Source organism: Aspergillus brasiliensis (assembly GCF_001889945.1).
Source record: "Aspergillus brasiliensis CBS 101740 unplaced genomic scaffold ASPBRscaffold_14, whole genome shotgun sequence".
Lineage (NCBI taxonomy): Eukaryota > Fungi > Ascomycota > Eurotiomycetes > Eurotiales > Aspergillaceae > Aspergillus > Aspergillus brasiliensis.
In genome coordinates, this window is record NW_027137455.1 from 546,199 (window position 1) to 571,382 (window position 25,184).

The 25,184-nt window shown below is 52.0% G+C and overlaps 10 protein-coding genes across 10 annotated transcripts; 5 read left to right on the forward strand and 5 right to left on the reverse strand.

Moving 5' to 3' along the window:
- Window positions 1–54: 54 nt before the first annotated feature.
- ASPBRDRAFT_134500 (ferric reductase family protein) lies at window positions 55–2,177 on the reverse strand (the record flags this gene model as incomplete). Its single annotated transcript, XM_067618614.1, has 6 exons — window positions 55–449; window positions 501–665; window positions 709–1,117; window positions 1,197–1,382; window positions 1,442–1,506; window positions 1,559–2,177. 6 exons carry the CDS (start codon window positions 2,175–2,177, stop codon window positions 55–57), a joined length of 1,839 nt encoding a protein of 612 aa, XP_067475226.1.
- A 2,009-nt stretch (window positions 2,178–4,186) lies between these two features.
- ASPBRDRAFT_329855 (basic helix-loop-helix domain-containing protein) lies at window positions 4,187–7,691 on the reverse strand. Its single transcript, XM_067623066.1, has one exon. It carries the CDS (start codon window positions 7,352–7,354, stop codon window positions 4,391–4,393), a length of 2,964 nt encoding a protein of 987 aa, XP_067475227.1. The 5' UTR covers window positions 7,355–7,691; the 3' UTR covers window positions 4,187–4,390.
- A 2,510-nt stretch (window positions 7,692–10,201) lies between these two features.
- Window positions 10,202–11,349, forward strand: ASPBRDRAFT_134293 (NAD(P)-dependent alcohol dehydrogenase; the record flags this gene model as incomplete). Its single annotated transcript, XM_067618592.1, has 2 exons — window positions 10,202–10,353; window positions 10,407–11,349. The coding sequence occupies 2 exons, from the start codon at window positions 10,202–10,204 to the stop codon at window positions 11,347–11,349; spliced, it is 1,095 nt and encodes a 364-aa protein (XP_067475228.1).
- A 510-nt stretch (window positions 11,350–11,859) lies between these two features.
- ASPBRDRAFT_58556 (uncharacterized protein) lies at window positions 11,860–13,668 on the forward strand (the record flags this gene model as incomplete). Its single annotated transcript, XM_067627919.1, has 3 exons — window positions 11,860–12,139; window positions 12,190–12,734; window positions 12,793–13,668. 3 exons carry the CDS (start codon window positions 11,860–11,862, stop codon window positions 13,666–13,668), a joined length of 1,701 nt encoding a protein of 566 aa, XP_067475229.1.
- Window positions 13,669–14,337: 669 nt separating this feature from the next.
- On the forward strand, window positions 14,338–15,814 carry ASPBRDRAFT_134677 (FAD-binding oxidoreductase; the record flags this gene model as incomplete). Its single annotated transcript, XM_067618634.1, has 2 exons — window positions 14,338–14,593; window positions 14,649–15,814. The coding sequence occupies 2 exons, from the start codon at window positions 14,338–14,340 to the stop codon at window positions 15,812–15,814; spliced, it is 1,422 nt and encodes a 473-aa protein (XP_067475230.1).
- A 20-nt stretch (window positions 15,815–15,834) lies between these two features.
- ASPBRDRAFT_660526 (oxidase ustYa family protein) lies at window positions 15,835–17,072 on the reverse strand (the record flags this gene model as incomplete). Its single annotated transcript, XM_067628641.1, has 4 exons — window positions 15,835–16,232; window positions 16,304–16,390; window positions 16,514–16,732; window positions 16,790–17,072. 4 exons carry the CDS (start codon window positions 17,070–17,072, stop codon window positions 15,916–15,918), a joined length of 906 nt encoding a protein of 301 aa, XP_067475231.1. The 3' UTR covers window positions 15,835–15,915.
- Window positions 17,073–18,235: 1,163 nt separating this feature from the next.
- ASPBRDRAFT_58559 (uncharacterized protein) lies at window positions 18,236–18,620 on the forward strand (the record flags this gene model as incomplete). The annotated part of the gene is made up of 2 exons (XM_067627920.1): window positions 18,236–18,299; window positions 18,349–18,620. The coding sequence occupies 2 exons, from the start codon at window positions 18,236–18,238 to the stop codon at window positions 18,618–18,620; spliced, it is 336 nt and encodes a 111-aa protein (XP_067475232.1).
- A 250-nt stretch (window positions 18,621–18,870) lies between these two features.
- On the reverse strand, window positions 18,871–20,398 carry ASPBRDRAFT_47513 (Gfo/Idh/MocA family protein). The gene has a single exon (XM_067625866.1). The coding sequence runs from the start codon at window positions 20,359–20,361 to the stop codon at window positions 19,081–19,083; it is 1,281 nt and encodes a 426-aa protein (XP_067475233.1). The 5' UTR covers window positions 20,362–20,398; the 3' UTR covers window positions 18,871–19,080.
- Window positions 20,399–20,740: 342 nt separating this feature from the next.
- ASPBRDRAFT_199686 (putative MFS transporter) lies at window positions 20,741–22,763 on the forward strand (the record flags this gene model as incomplete). Its single annotated transcript, XM_067621359.1, has 8 exons — window positions 20,741–21,218; window positions 21,266–21,363; window positions 21,415–21,477; window positions 21,532–21,770; window positions 21,830–22,091; window positions 22,160–22,279; window positions 22,360–22,460; window positions 22,520–22,763. 8 exons carry the CDS (start codon window positions 20,741–20,743, stop codon window positions 22,761–22,763), a joined length of 1,605 nt encoding a protein of 534 aa, XP_067475234.1.
- A 162-nt stretch (window positions 22,764–22,925) lies between these two features.
- Window positions 22,926–24,226, reverse strand: ASPBRDRAFT_33828 (glycoside hydrolase family 75 protein; the record flags this gene model as incomplete). The annotated part of the gene is made up of 5 exons (XM_067623163.1): window positions 22,926–23,116; window positions 23,172–23,462; window positions 23,515–23,663; window positions 23,712–23,914; window positions 23,963–24,226. 5 exons carry the CDS (start codon window positions 24,224–24,226, stop codon window positions 22,926–22,928), a joined length of 1,098 nt encoding a protein of 365 aa, XP_067475235.1.
- Window positions 24,227–25,184: the final 958 nt, after the last annotated feature.

A 25,184-nucleotide genomic window follows, 5' to 3' on the forward strand; every position in this document is an offset into this window, starting at 1 on the left:
AAGTAACTTTATCCAACATGAGAATATTAGAACGTCAAAGGCAAAGTATCGAAACTACCACGAAAATGTCTCCTCGTACAAATCCACCTTCTTCTTACTCCCTTGCTTCTCCCTCACTACCTTGCGCACATCGTCGCCCATCCCGCCAGGCCCGCAAACACTGACAGCCATGGCGCCGACTTGCTGCGCCATCTCGAGATCCACGATCTCCTCGAAGCATGGCTTGCCGGTGTTTATGCTTATCGCGACTCCTGTGGGTGCGGAAATGGCCCAGGGCGACTCGGGTGCGTAATCTTCGGGGCTGCTCTCGCGCGTGCTGGCGTAGATCTGGATCGACAGGGAGAGCTCCGCGAGATCAAAGTATGACTCTTGCTTTGGCACGTTCGCCCCTTGCAGGGCTGGGTGGCTGAATAGGGATACCATCCAGGGTTGAATCCAGGACAAATGGTCTAACAAGGGGTAAGCTATAGCTACAAGACTTGCTTCTGGGGTCGACTCACCTAAGCTGCGGACAACCCAGACGAGGGAGACTCGTCGGACAGCAGTTGACCGGGATGCGAATGCGTTCACGATCTCGAGAAGGTATGGCATTGGGTGAGTGATACCAATGCCGCCCGCAACCAGAAGCACCGATCCATATGAATTAAGCGACTCCAAGCCACCTGCTCCTGTTAGATACGACGTGAGTTGTGTACGGGGATGGCTTACCGTATGGCCCCTCAGCAAGCGTGATCGCACTGAATCCCCGCTCAGACGAGTTGCACACCTTTCGGACCAGCTTACTAGTGAATCCATCGTGTCCTTTAACCAAGAAAGACATCGTGGTCTTTTGCGACCCTCCCACGGCACGATCGAGGGAGTCCTCGGAGGAATTGGAGGCACGCTTCTCAATCACACTGGTCCCGTCTTTCGTTGTCCAGGCTACCGAGAAAGGGTGGGAAGTCCACAACCCGACTGATGGCATATACAGGTACGCATATTGGCCTGCCTTGAACCTCCAGGGCCGTGTCATGGTGACGTTGACGCGTGCCACATCACCAGGGAGCAGCTCCACGGTAGCCCTGGACAGTCGCGTTCCGAGATTGCGCCAGACAACACATGCCAGCCGGATTGCTCTCTGGACGCGATTAGCCATGCTCGATAAGATGTGGCTGGACCGCCTCTATGAACCACATCGAAGGGAACAGAATGCTTACATCAAAGCCCCAGAGAACCACAGTAACAAGTATAGCATACTGGTGTGACATGTCCGCCAAGTGGTACCATAATCCTACAAATGCCATTATAGCCAAAGCGATATGGGAGTGAAGGAATGCTTCATAGAATGCATGTCTGACGGGTGACAAGGACTGGAATAAGATCGTCGCAAACGCAAAGATAGCCTACATTCATCGAATTGGTCAGCATGAGGCCTTCAGACCATTGCAGGGAGCAGACATACAACTAAGCCGCATATGAAGAACTCGGTATTCCAAATGAGATGTGTAGCCGCGACCAAGCCGCCCTCTGTCGACCGTCAGCTTTCTCGTCCTTGCCCGGATCGCACCACTGTCCTTACCTTCGAACATTTTCATTCTGACAGCAGCAATCATATGGACAAGCCCCGAGAAGATGATGGTCCGTCCAACCCAACGGTGCATGAGGTTGAAGGCGTCGAACTTAATGCCCAGCAGAGCTATCAAAGGGTTATTGCGGCCTGCTGCCAAAACCAGCGCCGGCAGGTTCAGAACCGCCATGCTACCTGCCGAATATTGAAACTCGAAGATCACTTCATCCCAGTCTTTCCACCAGTCAACCATGACAAAGAAGAAGACAATGTTGATTGCTATGTAGACGGCCAGTAGAATCGCTTCAAATCGCAGTGGAAGGATGCCCATATGGATATTATTACCGAGTTTTAAGTAGCGACTATGGCGTATGGAGAAGACCGGCGCGTAGAAGACATGCTTATACAGACTGGAAGAAATGGTGCCCCGTCGGGTGAATCGGTCCTGATTATCGGTTCGTAAAACTTCGCGTAAACGCCGGCGATGGCGGAGCCGTATGAGGGTACGGCCAACAAACAGAACGAACAATGCTCCGGCGAGAATGAACAGCGGCGTGGCCAACGCTACATTCATCGGCGGGTGATAGGTTATCTGTCGGGCCTCCCCGGGTTGTAGATGGTCTACCCCCATTGTGTCTGTGCGTTAAGGCTGTCGGGGTAGACGCAATGTCTAAGGATAAGGTGAAGTGTGGTACCTATCTGGTCGACAGGGTGCACACAAGCGAGGAGAAATAGACAACCTACCCAACGAGGTATTCAGCGACTGCTAAAATATATGACCAGTCGGGCCTACGTTTATGGCTCCGCTCGTGGCGTCCCGAAGCGACTCCTGAGTAATTCTTCGATGCGTCATGTAACCGGATCGGGGCTTCAGAAGCCTTCTCTCGACTGGACCCAGCAAATATCCAGTCTGTCGTGCTTTCAGTTGTTGGCGCATCCAGACACTACAATTCAGCTTCCACATGTATCAGACGATTGCAACCCAGGAGGGTGGGGGGTTGGGGTCCGCGGAAGCGTGCTCTGAGACTGTCTATCTTGGTGAGAGACGCACAAGAGCTCTTCTAAACATGGCAGGCGCCGATCCCCCAAGTACAATGATCGAAGAAGTGGACCCTTCAGATTTTGGCTTCCGTTAAGCTTTTTCCAGCGAGAGGCCAATCAATCGTTGGTCTCCATGTGATGGAAACGGCATTTCCGAAAACGGAAATCAGAATGTAGAGGCGCCCACCAGATTTGGATAGTCTCCATTCGCTCTCCAGTGGAGATGTTGTTGCATTCTCTCGTCCCTCTCACTGGTTTACAAATAAATGACTTGGTGATGATGTAAGATAATGGCGTGGGGGGTGATGTCGAGGGTCTGGATCCCAGCCCAGAATGAGATGGGTTGAGCAACTCAGCTGTTGCGCCGAACAGAACCTCCATAAATACGCTTGCTTGCGCAGCTGATGGTCTGTTATCGATACGTTTAAAGCACTTCTCTAGGCTGAAGCAGTTGGTCATGCTTGACAGAGACATGGTTATTTCCATCCTTCCCATGTAGGGCAAGCATAATTGACGTCATGGACTGGCTGGTTCCCCGTGGAGAGAAAGCATAATCGACAAGGAGGGACGGGAAATCGATGATCGCTTGAATGACGGGGGAACCCGAGATAATGGTTGCATTCCGACCGATAACTGCCGTGGATTGAAGCCCGAGTTGGGCCGGTTGCAACGGCGCAAGGTCGGACTGTCTCACACACAGTCAGGGCTCCCGCTGGACGTACCTGATTAGGTCATCACTGAGGCTTGTCGAGACCCCTGTCGACCATTCCCAATGCCACCATATTTTCCAACATGCCATGCGATCTCGTTGTCTAGCCAGGCTAACTGTCACCTATTAAGGCAGGTACACACAGAACCTGGATCTCGACCGGTCCCAGGCAATATGTGACGTGATTGGGCAAGAAGCGGCGCAGTGCAGCCGTGAAATGCGTCTCTGGCACATCGGCAGAGAGCCTGCTTGTGTGCTCCAGGTTGTCTAAACCTGACAGTGTGAAGCTTGCTAGCTTAATGCCCACAAGCTTAAAGTGCTTACAAGACCGGTTCAGGCACGGGACCAGGGGGTGCCGGCCGCGTGGTCGAGGGACTGCCAAAGTCTAACCAGCATGCTCCGGCGTTTGGTAGATGGTCGAAAGTTTTATTCCGAAAGCAAAAATTATTCTGGTCGAGCCTGAGACATTGCCAGGGGTGAGGAGCAGGGCTGAGACAGTCCAGGAGAAATCCGACGAACATGAGACATCCGCTAGGGGAATCATGACACAACTGAGACAGGCACATTTTCAGCCACGGCATACGCATGCATACACAAATGATGGCAACAAGCAAACTATGCACTCAAGTAGAGAGATCTTTGGCCCCAGGGTAGCATTCGATACGACCAATGCAAGACATCATTAGAAATTACAGACAGATGGTGATGAAGGTCTCGAGCATCTATTTCCGTTCATTCCGGAAGGTGAGGATAATTGAACAGACCAGTGTCACAATCCAGGGACGCCATCAACCAGGGCAACAAGTAATAGGAGTAGGGTGCAAATCAGTAATTGCGCGGCCCAGGCACACGGAACAGAAACGCCTATGAAAAAAAGCAAAGTGGAAAAAAAAGTACAGGTAGCAAGGACAACAATCCAGACTTAGTCATGTCATTAAAGGGAACGTAACCGTGATATCTCAGAAAGCTTATGTCTGGGTGGGGATGCCGCGGAAGTATGGAACTGCTGGGCTCCAGGCTGCAGTCACTGTCATCGACCAGAAGTACCAAAAGTCTTTGTTGTTGTTGTTTTGATTCCTCTAGTCTATGGGTTCTCACGACCTTCTTGGGTGTTTTTTCTTCTTTTTGTCTTTCAGTTGTTTTGACTTGATTTTCTCCTCCTGAATACAAGAGTAGTCGGCCACGTCGACGCCAGCACTATGGCATAGCGACGTGCATTCGGTTTCGATGACCTTCACAAGCTGAGAAGTGAAACCGTAGAATGCAGGATTGTATGCATTCCGCGCCCAGTACATGAGTTCGGATGCCACACGACCCAGATTCGGAATGGATTGCGGCAAGATTTCGGGCTTCTGCGACAGACGTGGCTTGATAAGCTCCTCTTCATCAGAAGAAACCGAAGACGACGGGGTGGAACTGCGCGAGACGGGAGATGATGGCGATGAGGACTCGGAAGATGACAGATAGTCGGTGTCAGAGGCTAAGACATGGAGCAAATGGTACACAGACGCAAACCCGAGAAGCGTCAAATCCACCGGGTCAAGCGGTAACTGATTGAACCACGTGACGGCTCTCTGGATGGTGAAGGATGCCGGTAGAGATGTGTCTCCTGTAGTCCTAGCCGTAAAGATAGCCGCAATCATGGCACAGCGAACTGAGATGGCGATCTCTTCCCGCACAGACACGGGAAGAGACGAGTCCAAGAAGTTGGATGCTTGATTTTGTTTGCTCTTCCCTTTCTCTTTGGGCAACGCCGCAAGGACCGCTCCGATATTCACAGCGCGGTCCTGCTCGAAGAATACTGCCTGCATCACCAAAGCTCGAGTGTGGGCGGCAGAAGGCTGAGGCGCGACGTCCAGGGCCAATTTAATCTTGGCCTTGAATAGATCGCGACTCTTCTTCGCATCGGGCCCACCAGAGCTGGCTTCGAAGTATCTGAGTAGCGCCCGTTGCAAGAGATGGCTAGACCACCACGCCGCAAGGGCATCCAGGGACGACTGAATGGCAGGGTCCTCTTCCACCACATCCAGAAGAGCCTGATCATCATCGGTACCTTCTTGAGTGGGACGATTCCACGTGAGGTTTGCCGCTCTTTGCACGATGCTGTCGATCATGACTTCGTCGCAGTCCAGTTGCAACAACGCAGCCAGGTGACTAGGCAGGGCATCAGGATGGTTTTTCGGCATAGCCTTGTGCATGTTCCGAGCGAGGTCCCATTGGTACCTTGCCAACGAACGAGCGACATCGTTGGACAAGTCGAAGCTCCAAGAGCCGCGGTCCCCGACCCGCCAAAGTAGGATGCGGCAGTGGAGTGCTTTGAGCATCATCCTCATGGGACTCCTAGGCAGGGTGCCGGCCGCAAAGATCGTAAGCACTAGGCGACTCTTGCTGATTTCGGCATCGCCACCAGCCAGTTGTGCGTCAATTGCGATATCCCAGGTCTTGACTCGCCCCTTCTCGTCCTCCTCAGTAACTCCTGTAATGGACGAGTAGAGTTTCCAACCCAGGAGACACCGCAGGACATACTCAAAGCAGCGCGAGGTCACCACATACCACTCGTGGAAAAAGCGGTGACGCGGAACACCGACTCGCTGTATGCTGGTCAGCCAGGCCTGGCGTCGGAAATTCGATGATGTATCCGAGGGCGACGAAGTCTTCAATGAAGAAGTCTGTTCACCAGGAGTAGCGTTGAAGAGATAAACGAAGACCACGAATGCACTGCCGACGACAAGGGTAGCGAGTATAAGGAAATGCGAGATGGCTCGTGCATGCCATGAATACCAGAAGTTTCGAGCCATTGCGAGCCAGTATGCTGCTGTGGGGCTTTGAAGGCTAGCTTGCAGGTTGCCGAACAAATTCATAGGCAATGCCAGCAGCCCCTTGGCGGTGGACTCTGTTTTCTTTTCGCTGCCCATACCCTCCACGATCATCAAGCCAGCAAGGGCACCAAGCATGTACTTGTTGGGGTAATATGATCGCCGGGCACGACCACCGCATGGGGATGAGACAGTGTTATTGCTGCTAGGGTATTGGATGTATGATTGGGAGAACGCGTTATCTTTGGCGGCGGATTCCTCTCGCATGCGTTTGAAGGCATCGGGTACCTTCAATAGGCCTTCGGGAGGATATAAAGATGTCGGCGAGTGCTCGCTCGGACTATCCTCTACATGCGAGAACACACTGGGGGATGAGCTCGCGCCAGATTCCGTAGAAACGGTGTAGTTGCTGGGTGAGGAGACGGATGCTGCGGAGGTCAGTGATTGGTCGACGGCCTTTTCCGCCTGGCGAAGTCTATTTTTCAGAGCCATGTTCTCATCCTCAAGTCGCTTGTTCCGGATCTCAAGGTGACGAATATACTCTGTGGCCTTTGATAGAATAGAGGCCTTGTTCAACTTGTTGGCGGGAGTAACCCCTTCTCCATCGTCATCATCCAGTAGACTACCCGACGCATTCTTCGACGCTCGGAGACTGGGCACACTATCCCTCAGCTCGGCGATCTTCTCATTCAGGTTGGCTCGATACCGTTTCTCGATGACGTTGTGTGCTCGCTTTTTGGCCGGCATCTTCTTACCGGTAGGGATGACTCCACTCACAGTTGATCCATCATCATCGCTGCCCGACTTGCGTTTGCGAGCAGTTCCTTCCAAGGATAACGGGGAACCGGACGTAGTTGAAAGCGCTGACTGTAGGTCGGTACCGATTGATCCCATCTTCGGTTGGCACACGCCATTGTAGCTTTGGTCGAGTAGTGAATCAAAGGGAATATTGGTACAGTCCAAGGAGATGTCGGGTGAGAAGTCGGACTTCTGAAAGAGATCTGTGTTGCCAATTGACGCATTGGGTGATGTGAAGGCAGTATCGAAGGGGGACTGGGAGACATCTTTCGTCCCGTCCGCAAAGCCCTTATCATCCCATCTCATCCATTGCGTCCAATCCTGACTCGAATCTTCTGTTGTAGACTGGGCGAAAGTCGTGGAGTCGGCCTGTGAGTCTCTTCTATCCGAGGACTGGAGGGGAGAGAATAGCTGAAAGTCGCTCCCCATGGTGGGCAGTGCCATTCCGTCCAGCGGCCTAGGCCGGGACCATCAATCACAATTCCGTCAGTGCCCTGCGGCCAGTAGCACGGGAGAATCCCGGCTAAGATTTAGTTGAAGGTTAGTGACAAGGATACGGATTGAGCAGATAAATTCATTGAAGAATGTAATCGTGATGAGGCTGTTGTATGGAGAGGCATACCTGAGGGGAACGGTCAGGAGCGATGCGGCTAGTTGCGGGTTCCAAGTCACCGGCGAGGTTATCACCCACCCCAACCAGACGCGCTAACGAGGCTAGATTATGAACAGTGGAGTCTGGCTCAGGGACGAGCAGACAAGCAGCAATTGAGGGGAATTGTGGATAGATGGATGATGAAGCTGGGTTGGTTGCGATACTTCAGCCAGGTTGATGATCTGTCCAGGCGATGCCGGTAGGAAGAGTGAAGGTTTGGCGCTGACAGGGTTGTCGTGGCTCCCGGAGACGACCGTGTGGCAGGGCAGGAAAGGTACGTTTTAGATCTTATCGAACCGTTGGGCGGTTGAGGGCGCGGCCACTGACTGGATGAGCGGCTCTCCGTCCCGGCGGAGCAGATTTTGACTTGTTTTGCTATGCTAAAGACTAAAGAGTCTAAAACAAGAGGGGCGCATGTACTTGCAAAGATCACCCCCTCAATGCAGTCCCACGGCAGCAAATGATTCAACGATGAGCTGGACGAGGCAAGAGGAATGATGTAGGAGAGGGGTCAGAGATAGCAAGTGGCTCAGTCGTCCAAATCACAAGCGACCGAGAAGGGAAAGGCGAGGCATAGGCTGAACAGGTGAACTCCATCCCCAACTGCGCTGCCTGAAGGCAAAGGCGGGCGGTGATCCTCGGCCAAGACTCGGTGGTGGGCGTCGTATGATCGCGGGACACGGCGCTTCCGGCAAACCGACGCAGTGGCGCCAGTTTCTGTATTACCATCACGTGAGAGAGGTCATGGCCTGCCATCGGTGCATTTCAGGGATAGATACGCTGAAGAGCATGGAGACCTGTATTGTAGGTATGGCAGATGATGTATCAATACCTTCCGCCTACGTGATTAGCCAATAATGCCGCGGTGCGACTAAAAATAACATGCCTCGGGGTCCCACTCACTCACTCTCCCGCATGTGTCTGGTATGGTAAGATACTCAGGGCGTATAATGCAGCTGAATGCAAGAGGTGCATACATCTAGATCTATGCCGTTGGTACTTTCATTAAGACTGGAGGTTGTCTTCTGCATAGAAGACGTGACTTCTATCTTGGTCCGTAGTACTACGACTAGTACTCCGTTTGTCTATCCTAGACAATGGGTACTAGTACTAGCCAACTATATATTTGAACGCGCACAGCAGCGGCTGGTCTTCACTGCCTGGAAGAAAGTTCACACTGAATTCACACGGAGATGTATGCACAGGAGGCTCAAATTCTGGATTCAATCTACTTATGAAGACTGTATAAAGTACATGCTAATTCTCATCATCTAGTAGTCCTGTCGCAAAACTCTCTAGTGACTCGATAAGCGTCCTCGAAGGCACCTGGAATCAACCCACGTTAGCCCCCGCAAAGTCCATTCCACAGAATACACCTGCCTGCTTCATCATGATACTTGTGCAAGAATCCAGGTCCTCGCACCGGCATGACTTCACCGGCATATGACTCATTACAGATGACTATATGCAGATTCAATCTCTATACCCGTAGATCGGATAGTCAACCAGACGGATATTCTCCTCTGGGGGTCCAGATTGTTCCGAGAAGGGGCAAGCAAAGTGAGGAGGGTATGGTTGCCGTTGCTCCCATTTGCAAAGCCGCTTGTATGGAGCATATCGCCTTCTCGCAGCTAACATTGAACCCATTCCTGAACTTGCTTGAGCCTATCTGCTCTAGCCAGGGTTACATTCATTGGAACAACCTTGAGCGTAGAAAGAGGGGATTGAAGGTAATTGTCGAGATGATGGATTTGGACACCAACTCCTTCCCATCCTTTAGGGTGACAGTAACAGGAGAACCAAGAAACCCGCCATCTGTTTGAGTGATTGCTATCACAGGGAAATCAAAGACCCGGGGCACCTTGTAGTGGTCAAGGATTGTGCGCGCCAAGACAATGTGCCTCGCTCGTGTTCCATGGTGGCGATCTTGATCATATAAATTGCATAATGCATGGGTGTGAAGCACTTCGGTAAAGGAAGAATTTCCTGCACGATGCCTTAAAGGAAGCTGTGTGCGCGCTAAACATCGACCTCATCTCTTGATCACAGCCCTTGAGCTGCGCAACACGACCCCCAAGGCTGATTCTACCCAGTTTGAGGTAGTCCGGATTCTGTTTTAACCTCGAAGCCGTGCTAATGAAGAGGGATTACACTGCGACCGTCCTATCCATATGAATCCTTCTCGTGGCATTCGGGGAGTGTCTAAGTACATTTATTGTGGGCGAGTGCTGATAGTAGGTGAGTTGGTTATATGTCAAGTTGAAGAATGACGATCGGTCACTCCCAGCATAGGTGCTGTTTGGGTCTTTTAAAGCCCCAATACATTGAAGAGTGCCATCCCTTGTCCACCAGGAAGTCAACCGATCACTCCACTTGATCGAGCTACCTGATGTAGTAAATCTTGCGAACTGCAGCTTCAATCGAAGTCAATCCTGTAAAGAGGCGGGGTTGCGCGCCCCCGCTTTCCCCACGCCCGCGTATATTTCCCGAAACATCGAGAGATCTATGATGTTGAACTCGATTCCTGGGATGGCTTAAATATTCCGAAGATGGCCTTATTTATATCCCCAGAAGCCAGATAAGCTGATTCAGTCATTAACAAGAGCGTATTCCTGGACAGCAACATGTCTATGGATAATATGGACTTACTCTCTAACCGAGGCGTCTATACTGACCCGGATCATAATCTCTTCATCAAGGAGGCGGAACCCACCCTCGATCAGGTCATCGATGGGTCGAGCTTAGCGGAGGGAGAGGTAACCGTAGCAATCAAGTACAGTGGGATTTGCGGGTAAGCACTGCCGCCCAACCTCATCCATGGTCGAACTAATCACAGCACATCAGTTCAGACGTACATTTCTGGAAACATGGCGGAATCGGTCCGTGGGTAGTCAACGACGCGCATATATTGGGGCATGAGTCCGCGGGACTCGTTGTGAAGGTCCACCCTTCTGTCACGACACTCGCAGTCGGAGATCGCGTCGCTATCGAACCTCACATTGTATGCAAGGCCTGCGAACCGTGTCTTACCGGACGCTACAATGGGTGCAAGAATCTGCAGTTCCGCTCAAGCCCACCATCTCATGGTCTTCTGCGGACCTACGTGAATCATCCCGCCGTCTGGTGTCACAACATCGGCGCTCTCTCATATCAGAAAGGCGCCTTGTTGGAGCCACTGAGTGTCGCACTCACCGCGGTAACTCGATCGGGGGTGAAACTTGGTGACCCGGTCTTGATCTGTGGCGCGGGACCGATTGGGCTGGTGGTGCTGGAATGCTGCCGCGCTGCTGGGGCGTATCCCATTGCGATCAGCGACGTCAACCCGGCGCGTCTGGACTTTGCGCGACAGTTTGTGCCTGCTGCTCGAACCCTGCAGGTCCAGCCGGAAGAAACCGACAAGGAATTTGCAGCTCGGGTGGTGCAGTTGATGGGCGGGGAGGATTTTGAGCCCGCGGTTGCTCTAGAATGCACGGGAGTCGAGGGTTCGATTGCCGGAGCGATTCAGAGTGTCAAGTTTGGCGGCAAAGTCTTTGTCGTAGGTGTGGGCAAGGATACGCTTCAGTTTCCATTTATGCGCCTGAGCGAGCGTGAGATCGACCTGCAGTTCCAGCAGCGCTATGTCAACATGTGGCCACGCGCCATCCGGGTGATGTCCAGTGGAGCGATCGATCTGGATCGATTGATCACTCATGATTTTGCGTTCGAAGACGCCTTTAAGGCATTTCAGACGGCGTCGGATCCGGGAAGCGGTTCGATCAAGGTGTTGATCCGGGGGCCAGGAATATGATAGATGGCATAGTTTGACACAGTGAAGTCCATAACACAGCCTCTATAGCTGCTATGAGGCATAGCAACAGATTTAGTACCTTCTACGCACATCCTCATATACTCCTCTCCGTCAGTGACACTGAACTCAAATTGCTCAAGATAGGGAGTCCCTTCCGGCCCGGGCCGCTCCATTCAAGGATAGATATGTGAGGAGTGTAGTAAGAAAAAGTTACGTCAATTTACAAAATTAATCAAAAGAAGCCTCAATGTAGAGAATCTTATAGAATGATGTTGCTCACGGAGACTGACGGACTCCGTCGGCTCGGCCTGCGATCGGCGGGTCACGCGTCTGCTTTAAGCGGTACTTATCTCTTCAGTCACCTAAGCACCGTTAGTTATTCCACTTTTCTCTTTTTCACGATAAGAAGATAGCAGACTGGCTCTTGATAAAAGGGTTGAGAGCATGCTCTGAATATCTTCACTCCGAGAGCTTTCTGTCCACCCGGTCTGGCTGTCGTCTGTGGTCCCCATGTATTCCTCCTCTCGCTGGGTCGCTGCCTTGGCTGCGCTGCCCGCAATTCGGGCCCAGTTTGTGGCTCCCCCCACAGATCTGAATTCCACCAAGGGATATCTCGATATTCCCGTCCGCTATAAACAGGTGCCCACTGGCATTTGCGAGACCGATCCCAATGTCAAGAGCTTTTCCGGCTACCTCGATGTGGCCGAGAATGAGCACATCTTCTTCTGGTTCTTCGAGGCGCGCAACCAAGATCCCACCGAGGCTCCCTTGACCGTCTGGATCAATGGAGGCATGTTTGACGCCAGTCATCATTACATTCCGATGGCTAACCATTCGCAGGTCCTGGTTCCTCCTCCATGATCGGCTTGTTCCAAGAGAACGGCCCATGCGGCATTGACGCCAATGGCTCCGTCTACAACAACCCGTACTCCTGGAACAACGCCAGCAACATGCTCTACATCGACCAGCCTGTGCAGACCGGCTTCTCCTACAGCATTCCGGTCCCCGGCTATGTAGATTCCTCCACAGATAATGTCATTGCTTTGCCCTCTCTAGTCTGCCCGGACTATGCGGCGGACCAGTCCTGTGGCACCTACTCTTACCCGAACGTGAGCCTGACGGCCAATTCCACCAACAACGCCGCTCCCAACTTCTATCGCGCCCTGCAGGGTTTCATGGGCGCATTTCCCCAGTACTCGCGCGAGACCTTCCACTTCACCACGGAGAGTTATGGTGGTCACTACGGGCCTGTCTTCAATGAGTACATCGAGGAGCAGAATGCCCATCTCCAGCCGGGAGCCAAGAAGATCCAATTGGGCAGTGTGATGATCGGCAATGGCTGGTATGACCCGATCATCCAATACCAGGCCTACTACAACTTCACGGTACACCCTTCTCAATAATATTTTTTTTCTTACTGCTCGGCACTAATTGGATTCACAGGTATATCCGGGTAACACCTATGACTACCTGCCATTCAACAAGTCCATCAGCTCGCTGCTGTACAACAACCTCTACGGCCCTGGAAACTGCCTCGACCAGCTCTACGACTGCGCCGCCCGGGGCATCGATGAGATCTGCAGCACCGCCGACGACTTTTGCGCCAATGAAGTCGAAAACATCTACGACATTTACTCCGGTCGGGACGAGTACGACTTCCGCGAGCTCACTCCGGACCCGTTCCCGTATGAGTTCTATGTCGACTACCTGAACACGGCGTCCGTGCAGGCTGCCCTCGGCGCATACATTAACTTCACCGAGAGCAACAACGCCGTGGGACTAGCCTTCTCGTCCACCGGTGACGACGGCCGACTGATGAACACCATCCAGGACGTGGGCAAGCTGCTCCAGCAGGGCGTCACGGTGGTCATGTATGCCGGAGATGCCGACTACAACTGCAACTGGCTGGGCGGGGAAGCCGTGGCACTGCAGGTCAAGGCCGCCAACTTCAGCAGTGCGGGTTACACCAATATTATCACCTCGGATGGAGTGACGCACGGCCAGGTGCGCCAGGCGGGGCAGTTTGCCTTTGTGCGGGTGTATGAGAGTGGACATGAGGTTCCCTTCTACCAGCCCTTGCTTGCGCTGGAGATGTTTGAGCGTGTCATTGGGGGCAAGGATGTGGCGACGGGGAAGATTCCCGTCTCGTCGAGTCTGCAGACGGTGGGCACGCCCAAGAGTACCTACCGCGAGGGCAACAGCACGATCCAGTGGGAGGTGTTGGATTCCCTGGCGACGTATAACACGACCACTAATGCTCCGAACCCGGTGAGCCGGAAGCTGAAGCGGATGAGTCCGGCTTTGAGGTTTCAGATGTAGAGCTGAGTACTGCTATTGAATGCATTACTCGGTGCAGTCAACGATCATGTTTAGTAGTACCGCCACTGGTGCTCTAAACCTAAGGCATCACCTTTCCTCAGCAGACATCTTATGAGACATGAAATGCCATTTATGATCACGCAGTCACTGCCGGTGAATTCCAGTAGTGACAGAAATATCCCGTTCAGATACAACCCAAAGCAACACATTGTAAAAGACAGCATGACTCGCTCGGACAAACTGGGTGACAATATGGTGAAAAGCAAGGCTCAAAAATTTCCCAGCCATGGTTCCATCTTCAGCTTTTTCACTCCATTGGCCTCAGCTGAGAGAAAAAGGTAAGAATTCAGGGGTAAACCAGACAAAATTTGGTCTGGCGGGGATATAGTGGAGACTCCGATCAAAGTTGCATTAGTTTTAAGGCATGGATCGACACGCAACCAACGCTATCGCAGCTTTTGACTCAGGCACGCCCCTCAACATCGGATCAAAACCAAGGAAGTGCGTGGACTTGGATCAATAGTTCTTCGTATCTGGCAAGCCATGGAGTAGTATCCACACTGCAGACCGGCATCTCCCGGCACAATAAAAAGAGCATGGCAGCCTTATTTTGTTTTCTTCCATTTGAAAATGTAAGTCGATTGAGCTCATCAAGACCACTCTCTTCAAATGGGCAATACTACGAGTATAGCAGGGCGCGATTGTCTAATATCCGCCCTGGGAGGTAATTCAGCCCTCGCGGAGTTCCCAAACCAGCTTCTCTGGACCGCGGATGTCCACACATACAACCTCAACCTCCCGGTGACTCCGGCCGCGATCACCTACCCGGAGACCGCAGAACAAGTCGCCGGCGTCGTCAAGTGCGCATCGGAATATGACTACAAAGTGCAGGCTCGCAGTGGCGGCCACAGTTTTGGAAATTATGGTAATATACCTTCAATTGAAACAACCTCTCTAGATTACGCTAACAGCATCGACAGGCCTCGGCGGCGCAGACGGAGCAGTAGTAGTCGACATGAAACACTTCACGCAATTCTCCATGAACGACAAGACATACGAAGCCATCATCGGACCCGGCACGACGCTGAACGACGTCGACATCGAACTCTACAACAACGGCAAACGAGCCATGGCGCACGGCGTCTGCCCAACCATCAAAACCGGCGGACACTTCACCATCGGCGGACTCGGGCCTACCGCCCGCCAATGGGGCCTGGCCCTCGACCACGTCGAAGAAGTCGAAGTCGTCCTGGCCAACTCAAGCATCGTCCGCGCTTCCAACACCCAGAACCAAGACGTATTCTTCGCCGTCAAGGGCGCCGCCGCCGACTTTGGCATCGTGACCGAGTTCAAAGTGCGCACGGAGCCGGCCCCGGGTCTCGCCGTGCAGTACTCGTATACCTTCAACTTGGGCAGCACGGCCGAAAAGGCGCAGTTCGTCAAGGACTGGCAGAGTTTCATCTCGGCGAAGAACCTCACCCGGCAGTTCTACAATAACATGGTCATTTTCGACGGCGATATCATCCTCGAGGGACTATTCTTCGGATCCAAGGAACAATACGATGCCTTGGGATTGGAGGATCACTTCGCACCAAGCAACCCGGGTAATGTCCTGGTTCTGACCGATTGGCTCGGCATGGTCGGCCACGCCCTGGAAGATACCATGCTCAAGCTGGTCGGCAACACCCCGACCTGGTTCTACGCCAAATCCCTGGGATTTAGACAAGACACGTTGATCCCTGCCGCTGGAATCGACGAGTTCTTCGAATATATCGCCAACCACACCGCCGGCACGCCGGTGTGGTTCGTCACCCTCAGTCTGGAGGGCGGAGCCATCAACGACGTCGCTGAAGATGCTACCGCGTACGCGCACAGAGACGTGCTCTTCTGGGTCCAGCTCTTCATGGTGAACCCTGTGGGTCCGATCTCTGAGACGACGTACGAGTTCACCGATGGACTGTATGATGTGCTTGCGCGCGCGGTGCCAGAGAGCGCGGGACATGCGTATATGGGGTGTCCGGACCCGCGGATGGAGAATGCGCAGCAGAAGTATTGGAGGCAGAATCTGCCCCGGTTGCAGGAGTTGAAGGAAGAGTTGGATCCGAAGAATACGTTTCATCATCCGCAGGGAGTTATTCCTGCCTAAGCATGAAAAATAGATGTATACACCCATAGATTAATGTATATTACGTGCCATAATAATCGGCATAGCATGCTAACACAACAAAAGACAGTATATTGAGCACATCAAACCCCATCCCTATCCCCATGATAATCCGAATGATAATTCGGATGAAAATCCGGATGTCCCGGAATCCTCCCAGTAGCTTTATACTCCCTCTCCGGGAACGACGGTCCCAGCGTAGGATGAACCAAGGTAGTCTCATCAAAAATATCGAATCGATGTTCTTCAGCCCATTTATCTACTTTCTCCCAGTTTGCGCATTCATGCTCGACGACAAAGTTGGGTTTCGGGGCGCGATCACTCGGGTCCCAGGTGAAGGTTAGCAGAGCGATGTCGGCTTTGCACATGATGTTTTGGCGGAGGTTGTCGATACAATGTTCTTTCATTTCCTTAGAATTAGTGGCGGTTCACTAATTCAGTGGGGATTTATGTTATGCGTGCAGGACGTACCAATGTGCATCGGGGTGGTTGGTTTCCCGACGTGGTAGTAGCTGTGGTAGATTACTTGGCGGAGGAATTTCTGATCATAGTTAATCACTCATTATGTGTATATAAAAATGGGGGGTCCTTACCAGGCAATGTAACTGGTGATATACATCTTCTTCTATCAGACAGACATACTCTCTATTAGGGCTATATATGAGGATGGGGTTGACATACCAGGAATAGCATAATACCCTCCCTTCTCATCATGAATCGGAACAGACGTGCGATTAATCTTCTGCAGATCTTCGGCAGTCACTCGGATATTCGAATTGATGAATAGCTGATGCCATGCGTGGTCCAGTTCTTCTGATGGAGCACCCTTGAATGGATTCTCGGTTTCGATGGAGGCGTTGATGGTTTTTCGTTCGATTTCTACTGCTTCGTATAATGGGGCTAGATGTTCCAGTCAGTAAGATCTCATTTGTATTTGGCGTACTGGGCTAGACTCACACGCGATGAGATGATCCGATTTTCTGTCTTGACATCTGATACTGCTCGTCGATCGGTATGTTGCTGCTAGGAATGCAGCGCCGTAGATGGAGGCAAGAATGAGATGGAAGCATAGACTGCTCCATCGAAGGGAAGTCTGACGTTGGTGGTCCGCGTAGAGGGTGCCGTTATCGAAGTCTTCTTTGTTGATGGACTCGTCGTGATACTCTTCTGAACTGTCTGATAAAGGCTGTCTCTCGGAGGAAGTGCTGTAGCTCCTGTCTCTTTTCAGAGCCAGATACATTGTGCTGAGCCTTGCGAGAGACATTCTGTTGATGATGCAGAGCGAAGGGTTTCTAGGTCATATGTCGAGAAGTTTGAAGAAATGGACAAAACAGAGATGGTGAAATGGATCCAAGTCAAAGGGTGATTAGGAGTCCATCACTGCCTGTTTCGCCAATTTGGGTAATTGTGAAACATTTTTATCGTGCATGGATTTCCCGCAAGTCTGGTATGCGACATAGGCCGAGCGGAGGAGTCTGTACAACTTTAATCGCTGGTGCAAGTCAAAGCGTACACTATTCGAGCTTCGTGCTTGGTTGGCTTCCCCGCACGAGGAGATTCTGTGCCATCTGCTTAGATGATGTGCAGATCTTCCCTGGTGCTTAGACTGACGGCATATCAGTGATCATGAATGGGGGCTATGCTGTGTTTACGTTATGGGCCAGTGCTCTTGCCACCGTCATCTTGCAGTGATGGTGGATTATGACGAGGTAAAGGCTGCACTGTTCCGTGACAATAGCTATACTGTTCTTGTGACTTTATGGCTAGCCTCTTGGAGCATCACACTTGAAATATGACTCGGAAGATACTAACGACCAAACCTACGATGACTGACGACCAGCCAGTCTCATAAAGGCCCGTTTACTTATGCATCTCCGCTGAACTATTGATGCCAAGCAACGCAGTGCCACTTACTCGCACTCGATTACTAGTAATTTGGAGTCACAGCAGGATAAGCTATTGCCTCGTCAATCATTTATCCAGGCTGAACCCTGAAGGAATGCTTCTATGCCCTATCCTTTGGGAAGAAAGGAAAAGGAATAAACGATATTCAATAATATGGGTGGCCACATCAGCAATGACACGGCCGATCACGCATATATGTCTCACATTTGGCAATATGATCAGCATGTGTTCTACAGCATCGTCATACTCTTCCTAGAAGCGATGAGGAGGTTTTGTTACACACTGCCTCGTACGCTCGAGCGACCAACCGCGGTGTGATATTCGTCACTATGTGCGAAAGCCTAGCTACCATGTTGGTCTATATAAAGGGCTACACGACACCGTACGTGCCCTTTCCATACGTATATCAGCATCAGCCCACTTGCTTGGGGCACAATATTCCTCACGGACTGCTTCAATCTTATCCTGCTAGACGAAAGATTATTCGAATTAGCCAGGATGTATGCTCCCAAGGTTATAGTTTCCTTCTGCCTTGCTATTGGTATAGCGGCAGCTTTGCCTGGTAAGTAACTCATTGGTTCCATGAAGCGATAACATGTTAACACATCCAGCGGTGGGATCCACCAGCGAGCTAGACGGTGACTTGTACAACTACAAACGAGGTACTACTGAGCTCGATGGGGATCTCTACAATTACAAACGTAGCGAGGCAGAGCTTGACGGTGATTTTTACAACTACAAACGGGGCGGATATAAGCGAGACAACGCTGAACTCGATGGAGATCTCTACAACTACAAGCGCAGCAAGGCTGATCTTGATGGGGATTTGTATAATTACAAGCGTGGTGACGCTGAACTTGACGGCGACCTCTACAATTACTGAGTCTGCCTCACCTCTGCTCATGCTCTGTCATGTCGTTCAAGAGCGGAGGGGTAAGGGGGCGGATCGCGCTGATTATTCTGATGGCGGACGGTAGGGGACCTGGGATGAGCTTGAGAGCTTAGTCTTTGGAAATACTTTACTTTATATCTGTTTGTGTAGCTTAGTGACACTTTCTGCATAACTGTGATACGTTACCCAAATGACGCTACTCTAAGCATTTGATTTGTTTATCGAGTATGAGTATTTGGTAGCACCGTTGCAAATGGATATTTCACTACTGTATCACATCAACCACAGAGCCTAGACGTCATCCATTCATTGAGTTCTGTCTTGGAGCCAGAGAGTTTGCTATCCTAAAACTGGACTCGGGACATCTAAGCCCTGACCTAACGGCAAGGGTCAATAGGCTTCTGTAGAAAGTACTCATCCATAATCTCACTTCCGACTCTCTAGCTCTCAACTACAACAACGGCATCAAATCCCTCACCCTCACCACCTCCCCCTTCCTCATAGACTCATTCGCCGCAATCCCCGTAGCAATGGACCACGCCCCATCGACATGCGTCGCAGCCCTACCCAACGGATCCGCATCCGGCGTACCAAACAGATCCTTCAACAACTGGGGATCCCCTCCCCCATGACCCCCTTGACCCGTAGGCACCTCAATCTCCACGGGCTTCTCAAACAACGGCCTTAGCAGAATCGTCTGTCGTTCAAGAGCACCCTCCAACGCCTGCTCACCCCCCGAATTGACATACGACTGCTCCACAACCTCCACCTCCAGCCTTCCTTTACTCCCCGTGAAATTCACCCGGAACCCTTCCCACGGCGCATACGCCGTGAGGCTATACGTCAACACTGCCCCGGACTGATGCCGGACCATGACCCCCATGGTATCCTCAATGCTGATGCCATCTCCAAACACGCTCTGATCACGATAATACCCATCTTCCCACTCGGCATCCGCATACAGCGCCTTCAACTTGTCATTCCCTTCGAGGTCCAAAGAAAACGGGTCATCCCTCGCCAGTTCACTCCCACGCGAACGCGAATAGAACCTCGTCTCACCGCGTCGCTCGGCATTCTCCTTCCCATAGAACCGTAAGTCCCCCATCGCAACGACCGACTCGGGTCTCGTGCGCAGCCAGAAATTCACCAGATCGAAATGATGCGTCGACTTATGCACCAGTAGCCCCCCACTATTCTTCTTATCGCGATGCCATCGACGGAAGTAGTCCGCTCCATGGGAGGTATTCAGCACCCATTCGAAATGCACGGCGTGGACTTCGCCGATGGCACCGCTGGCTAATAGCTCCGCGATGCGGGTATTGTGCGGCGCGTAGCGGTAGTTGAATGTTACTCGGACGTGGCGCTGGGTGCGGTCGACTGCGTCGAAGATCTGGCGACACCGGGGGGCGTCGATGGTCATGGGTTTCTCGGTGATGACGTTGCAGCCGAGGTCGAGGGCGCGGATGATGTATTGGTGGTGGGTGCGGTCGATGGTGGTGATGATGACTTCGTCGGGATGGGTTTCTTCGATCATCCGGTCGAACTCTCGGGCGTGGTAGGTTGGGATTGCAGAGTGGCCGAGGGATTGGATTTGGGTGTTGGCGTATGCTAAGCGGGTGGTGTTGGTGTCGCAGAAGGCGACGAGTTGCGCGGTGTTGGGGAAGTCCCGCACGATGGATGTGTAGAAGAATGTGGCGCGGCCGCCGGTGCCGATTAGGGCGTATTTCTTCATTGCTCTGCTGGTTGTAAGTATGCTTCTGAAGTGAGTGGTTATGGCTATGTATGAGAGGGAATGACCATGGCGAGACAGCTGGTTTATATGTCGGGAAACACTCACCCGAAGTGCATCTCGCACGGACATCCCACTCCCCCACGCAGAGGGCTAGTTTTTCCATCAACCGGAAGCAGACCGAGATGCGGGGAGACTGGGGGAGGATAATCTGGGGTAAGGTGTTAGATCAGGCGACTGAAAAGGTAGTGAGATAGCCTCGGTAGGTATACGATCAGGTTTGATTGATGGAAGTGTAGTCTGTGGCTTTGCCGGGTATCTTGGCGAGGGATATAAATCAGTAGAATCACTATCTACTCTATTCGTGCAGGCAACTATCGCAATGGCTACTCATACAGAGGATGCCATCACCGCCGTGGACCCCCCGGCCCACGGCACGGGGAGAGAAAAAGCAGCAGATTTCCTAGCCACAGTCAACGTGGAAGAACGGACATTCAGTCCAGAAGAAGAGAAGAAGGTTCTTCGACGCATCGACCTCCGTATTCTGCCTCTCCTGCTAGGAGCGTACTTCTTCCAACAGCTGGACAAGTCGACGCTGTCGTACGTGTCCATCTTTGGCCTCGTCGAGGATGCACACCTGCACGGCCAACAGTACTCATGGTTGGGATCGATTCTGTACCTTGCCCAGCTAGTCTTCCAGCCTCTTGCTGCTCTGCTTCTCGTGAAGGCTCCGACAGGGAAACTCATCGGGACTGCCGCGCTGCTATGGGGAAGCTCGCTGGCCATTATGGCGGCGTGCACGGACTTTGCCAGCCTCCTAGGGCTGCGTTTGATGTTGGGGGCATTTGAAGCGATGATCGGTATGCAGCTCGTATCATAGACATCGAATGGGAAGCTAATGAAACAGCACCTTCCTGTGTGGCCGTCACGCAAATGTGGTGGCGACGAGGCGAGCAGACCATACGGACAGCGCTATGGAGTGGGATGAACGGGGTGACCTTTATAGTATTCCCCCTTCCCTTCCTCTTATACACGCTATTCTAATGATGAGAATAGGTCGGAAGCCTATTCACCTACGGACTCGGCCACATCCACAGCGACACCCTCTACTCCTACCAGGTAGTCTCCCACCCATCACCATACCTCATATACTAACTATGATAATGATGATAGATAATCTTCATATTTTGCGGCCTCCTAACAGTCGCCTACTCCACCCTCGTCCTCATCTTCATGCCCGACTCTCCCATGGAAGCCAAATTCCTCTCCTCGCGCGAGAAGATCATCGCCGTGGAACGCCTCCGCGCCAACCAAATGGGCATTATCTCGCGTGACTGGCGATGGGATCACGTTTGGGAGACGGTATACGACATAAAGACGTGGTTGTGGTTTTTCCTTATCGTAACGATTTCGTATGTTCCCCCCCTTCCTCTACAGTTACATATACGTATTTACCTATGGAATAATATAGTATCCCCAGCGGCGGCATCAGCACCTTCGGCAACCTGATCATCAAATCCTTCGGCTACGGATCCTTCGAAACCATCCTGTTCAACATCCCCTTTGGGGTGATTCAAGTCGTTGCGATCCTCGGCGGAGGATGGCTGGCGACGCGGTTCCAGCGCAAGGGGCTCGTGATTGCGATGTTCGCGGGGATATCTGCCCTTGGCACATTGTTGATGATTGTCGTGCCGAGGGAGCAGAAGGGGGTGCTTCTTTTTGGATATTACCTGGTACGTTCACCCCTCACCTACCCAATGTATTCATCGAGACGATGAATGACATGTATATATGTGTGTAGGTATCCCGCCTCGCGGCCATAACTCCCCTCGTATACGCGTGGGAAGCGCAAAACACGGCCGGAGATACCAAGAGGAAGTGTACGTCGGCGGTGGTGTTGATTGGGATGTGTGCGGGAAATGTATTACTCTCCCCCTTCCCTTTGCCCAATAGGTAACTACTATACATCTGTGGCCTTATTGACAAGAGGAATAATAATAGGTCATCGGTCCCCAACTCTACTCCACCTCGCAAGCACCGCTCTATCGACCAGGTCTGATATCGAATCTGATATTGTTTGTGTTGGTTGCGGTGTTTGCTATGTACGTCTATCCTTCCTTCCTTCCTTTCCATCTATTTTGAGACTGACTGATACGTGTAGACTGGCTAATCTCTACCTCATCTACCTCAATCGGAAACATGCGCGACGGAGGACAGAATTAGGCAAGTCGGCGCAGATTATCGATGAGTCTATGCTTAGGAAGAAGGCTGGAGAGGAGGGGAAAGTGCTTGAGGTGGAGGATGTAAATGTGAATGTGAATGTGACGGGGGAGAGAGGAGATGGTGATAAAGGGTTCTCGGATACGACGGATTTGAAGAATGAGGATTTTATTTTTGTTTATTGATATATAAACAGGTGTATTTACCTGTTAAGCGGGGTGTTATGTTTGTGATATTGTTTGAATGGTATTTGTTGTAGTAGTGTTATTAAATCATGTAAGAAATAAGGGTGAGGGTTTGGCTGAGAGGGTAGTTCTCAGACATAGTGCTGGATAAATAGCATTTGATCACTCATCGGAGTCATCGGAGTCGTCGTCGTCCTCATCCTCATCATCGTCACCCTCATCCTTGTTATCCTCGTCATCATCATCATCATTTGTTTCATCCTTATCTTCCTCATCATCATCAGGAGAGCTGCACTTCCCACTGTTACAGACCAAATCATCCGAGCAGTCATCCTCACTAGAACAAGTAGCACCTACAAAACATCAGTACGAGCCATTGTATTCGTATGAACCAGAGCATCCACGTACCTTCGCAGTGTCCCTCCCAGGAACAGGTCGCCGTGGAGCCCGAGGCACTCGCCGTGCTGGAGGCGCTGGTGGCGGCACTCGTGGCCAGAGTTGTCTTGGAGGGCACACTAGCACTAGAGCTAGGGCTAGAGCCAGAGCCAGAGCCAGAGCCCGACTTGGACAGACCCAAGTTCGAGGCGAGAGCGCCAACCAGCTTGTCACCCATGGACCGCAGGGTGCTGAAGTTGGTGATGTAGTTCTTGTCCAGGGCGCTGCTGGGGAGGACGGCGTCGTCGCCGGTGAAGACGATGTCTATACTTTATTAGGATATACAATATGATGTCAGTAGGGGAAGAAGGCATACAGGTGACATCTGCTTCGGCGTGTCCCTCGGCGCCGTTGAGATCGTCATCCGGGAAGCAAGTGCGGGCCATCAGCCAGGAGGCTTCGCCGGTCACCTCGGGGTCGTCGCCGTTGGAGTCGCCCAGGATGCCGTAGTACATTTTGCCGTTACTAGTGGGTAGTCAGTATGGTGATTCAAATGTATGGGAGTAGACTTACCAGATCACTGCGGCCACGTTGTTGCCAGGCAAAAGGTCCTCGTTGGCCGTGAGGAACTCGTCGGGGATGACGATCCAGGGCACTTCATAGGCAGACAGAGCTCCCCAGTTGGTCTCGGGCAAGCCATCTCCGTTGCCCTTGCACTTGTAGTCTTTGCCATCACAGTCGACATCCATATCGGCGACCCAGCTGAGCGCGGCACCCTGTAGCCATTAGCAACGTTGCCACCATCGAAGGGGCTTCAGACATACCTGGTTGAACTTGACCCAGTCGTTATGAATGGTCGACTTGGGGGAGTTCTTGTCCGTATTGACGGGGTACGTGGCCTTGGAGGGCACCGAACTCGCCTTGGCTGCCGCGGACTGCAGGGCCGCGACGGGCAGGGTCGTGGCCGCGGCAAAGTAACTGGCCGGGGGACCGGCCGTGGGGCTGTTGAACTTGTCGCCATCCACGGACTGGGCGTGGACGGAGCCGGCGAGGGCGAGAAGGGCAAGACTGGTGGTTTTGAAGGCCATGGTGAGGTGATGGTGGGGATGGAAGGTATTTAGTAGATACTAAGGGAGATGAGAGAGATGATGATGATGATGATGATGATGATGATGATGAGAATGACTGGGGCAAGCAGCCAGTTTTTATAGCTCATCGTCGAGGGAGAACCTCCTTCACATCGTCTTCATTCACTTGCTTCTGAATAGGTCTATGGAGCTTGGCCCCCAAGTGAGTCGGAGCGAGCTTGTCGCCAGAGATCCGATGTCTCGTCACCGTTTCATCAGCGGGGTAATATCGTTGAGCATGTTGTTGAGAGCGGTTGAGCAATATTCTTGTCCCTCTTTCATCTTCTTTGTGTGACGAGTGATGTTTCTGAACGTTAGACACAGGTATATTCACTGCAGAGGTGGTGACTGTCACAGAGCAGATGATGCTATCCCGGTTGACCTCGACCGTTGAGGATGCCTGGTAGATCCTCGCCCCCAAGCTCTGCAGGGCTCAACGGCCTAAACGAGGCACTAGATGCTGGAGAAGACCCTGAACGTGTTTATCAATTTAGCGATCCAGGTACGAGGATGAAGAACCGTTTCAGCCCGCAGGAGCCCGGGAAGGAATGGAATACGACCTGGGGGCCATGGGGCCGCAACAGACGAGGTTTTCATAGTAAGGAATCATTCTCCGCATATTCTTATATGTCATACAATGCCTTTGTGAACTGGAGGATCGTCGGAGGATCGACCAGTGGTGGTGATTGAGGTTATTTATAGGCTTGGTGGTTTTATACTGAGACCGCCCCAGCCAGTAATGGAAGGTCATCATGAACGTGTCCATCTCATGGAGTCATTGGATGGGATAATTAAACTATCGATGGCATGCATGTGAATGGCTTTGTTTCTTGAAGAGCATGTTACTGGACATCATGGTTGTCTTGAGCCTCACCTCTCTGCTTCTAGGAGTCCGTGAAGAAGTGAATCGTGTCATAGA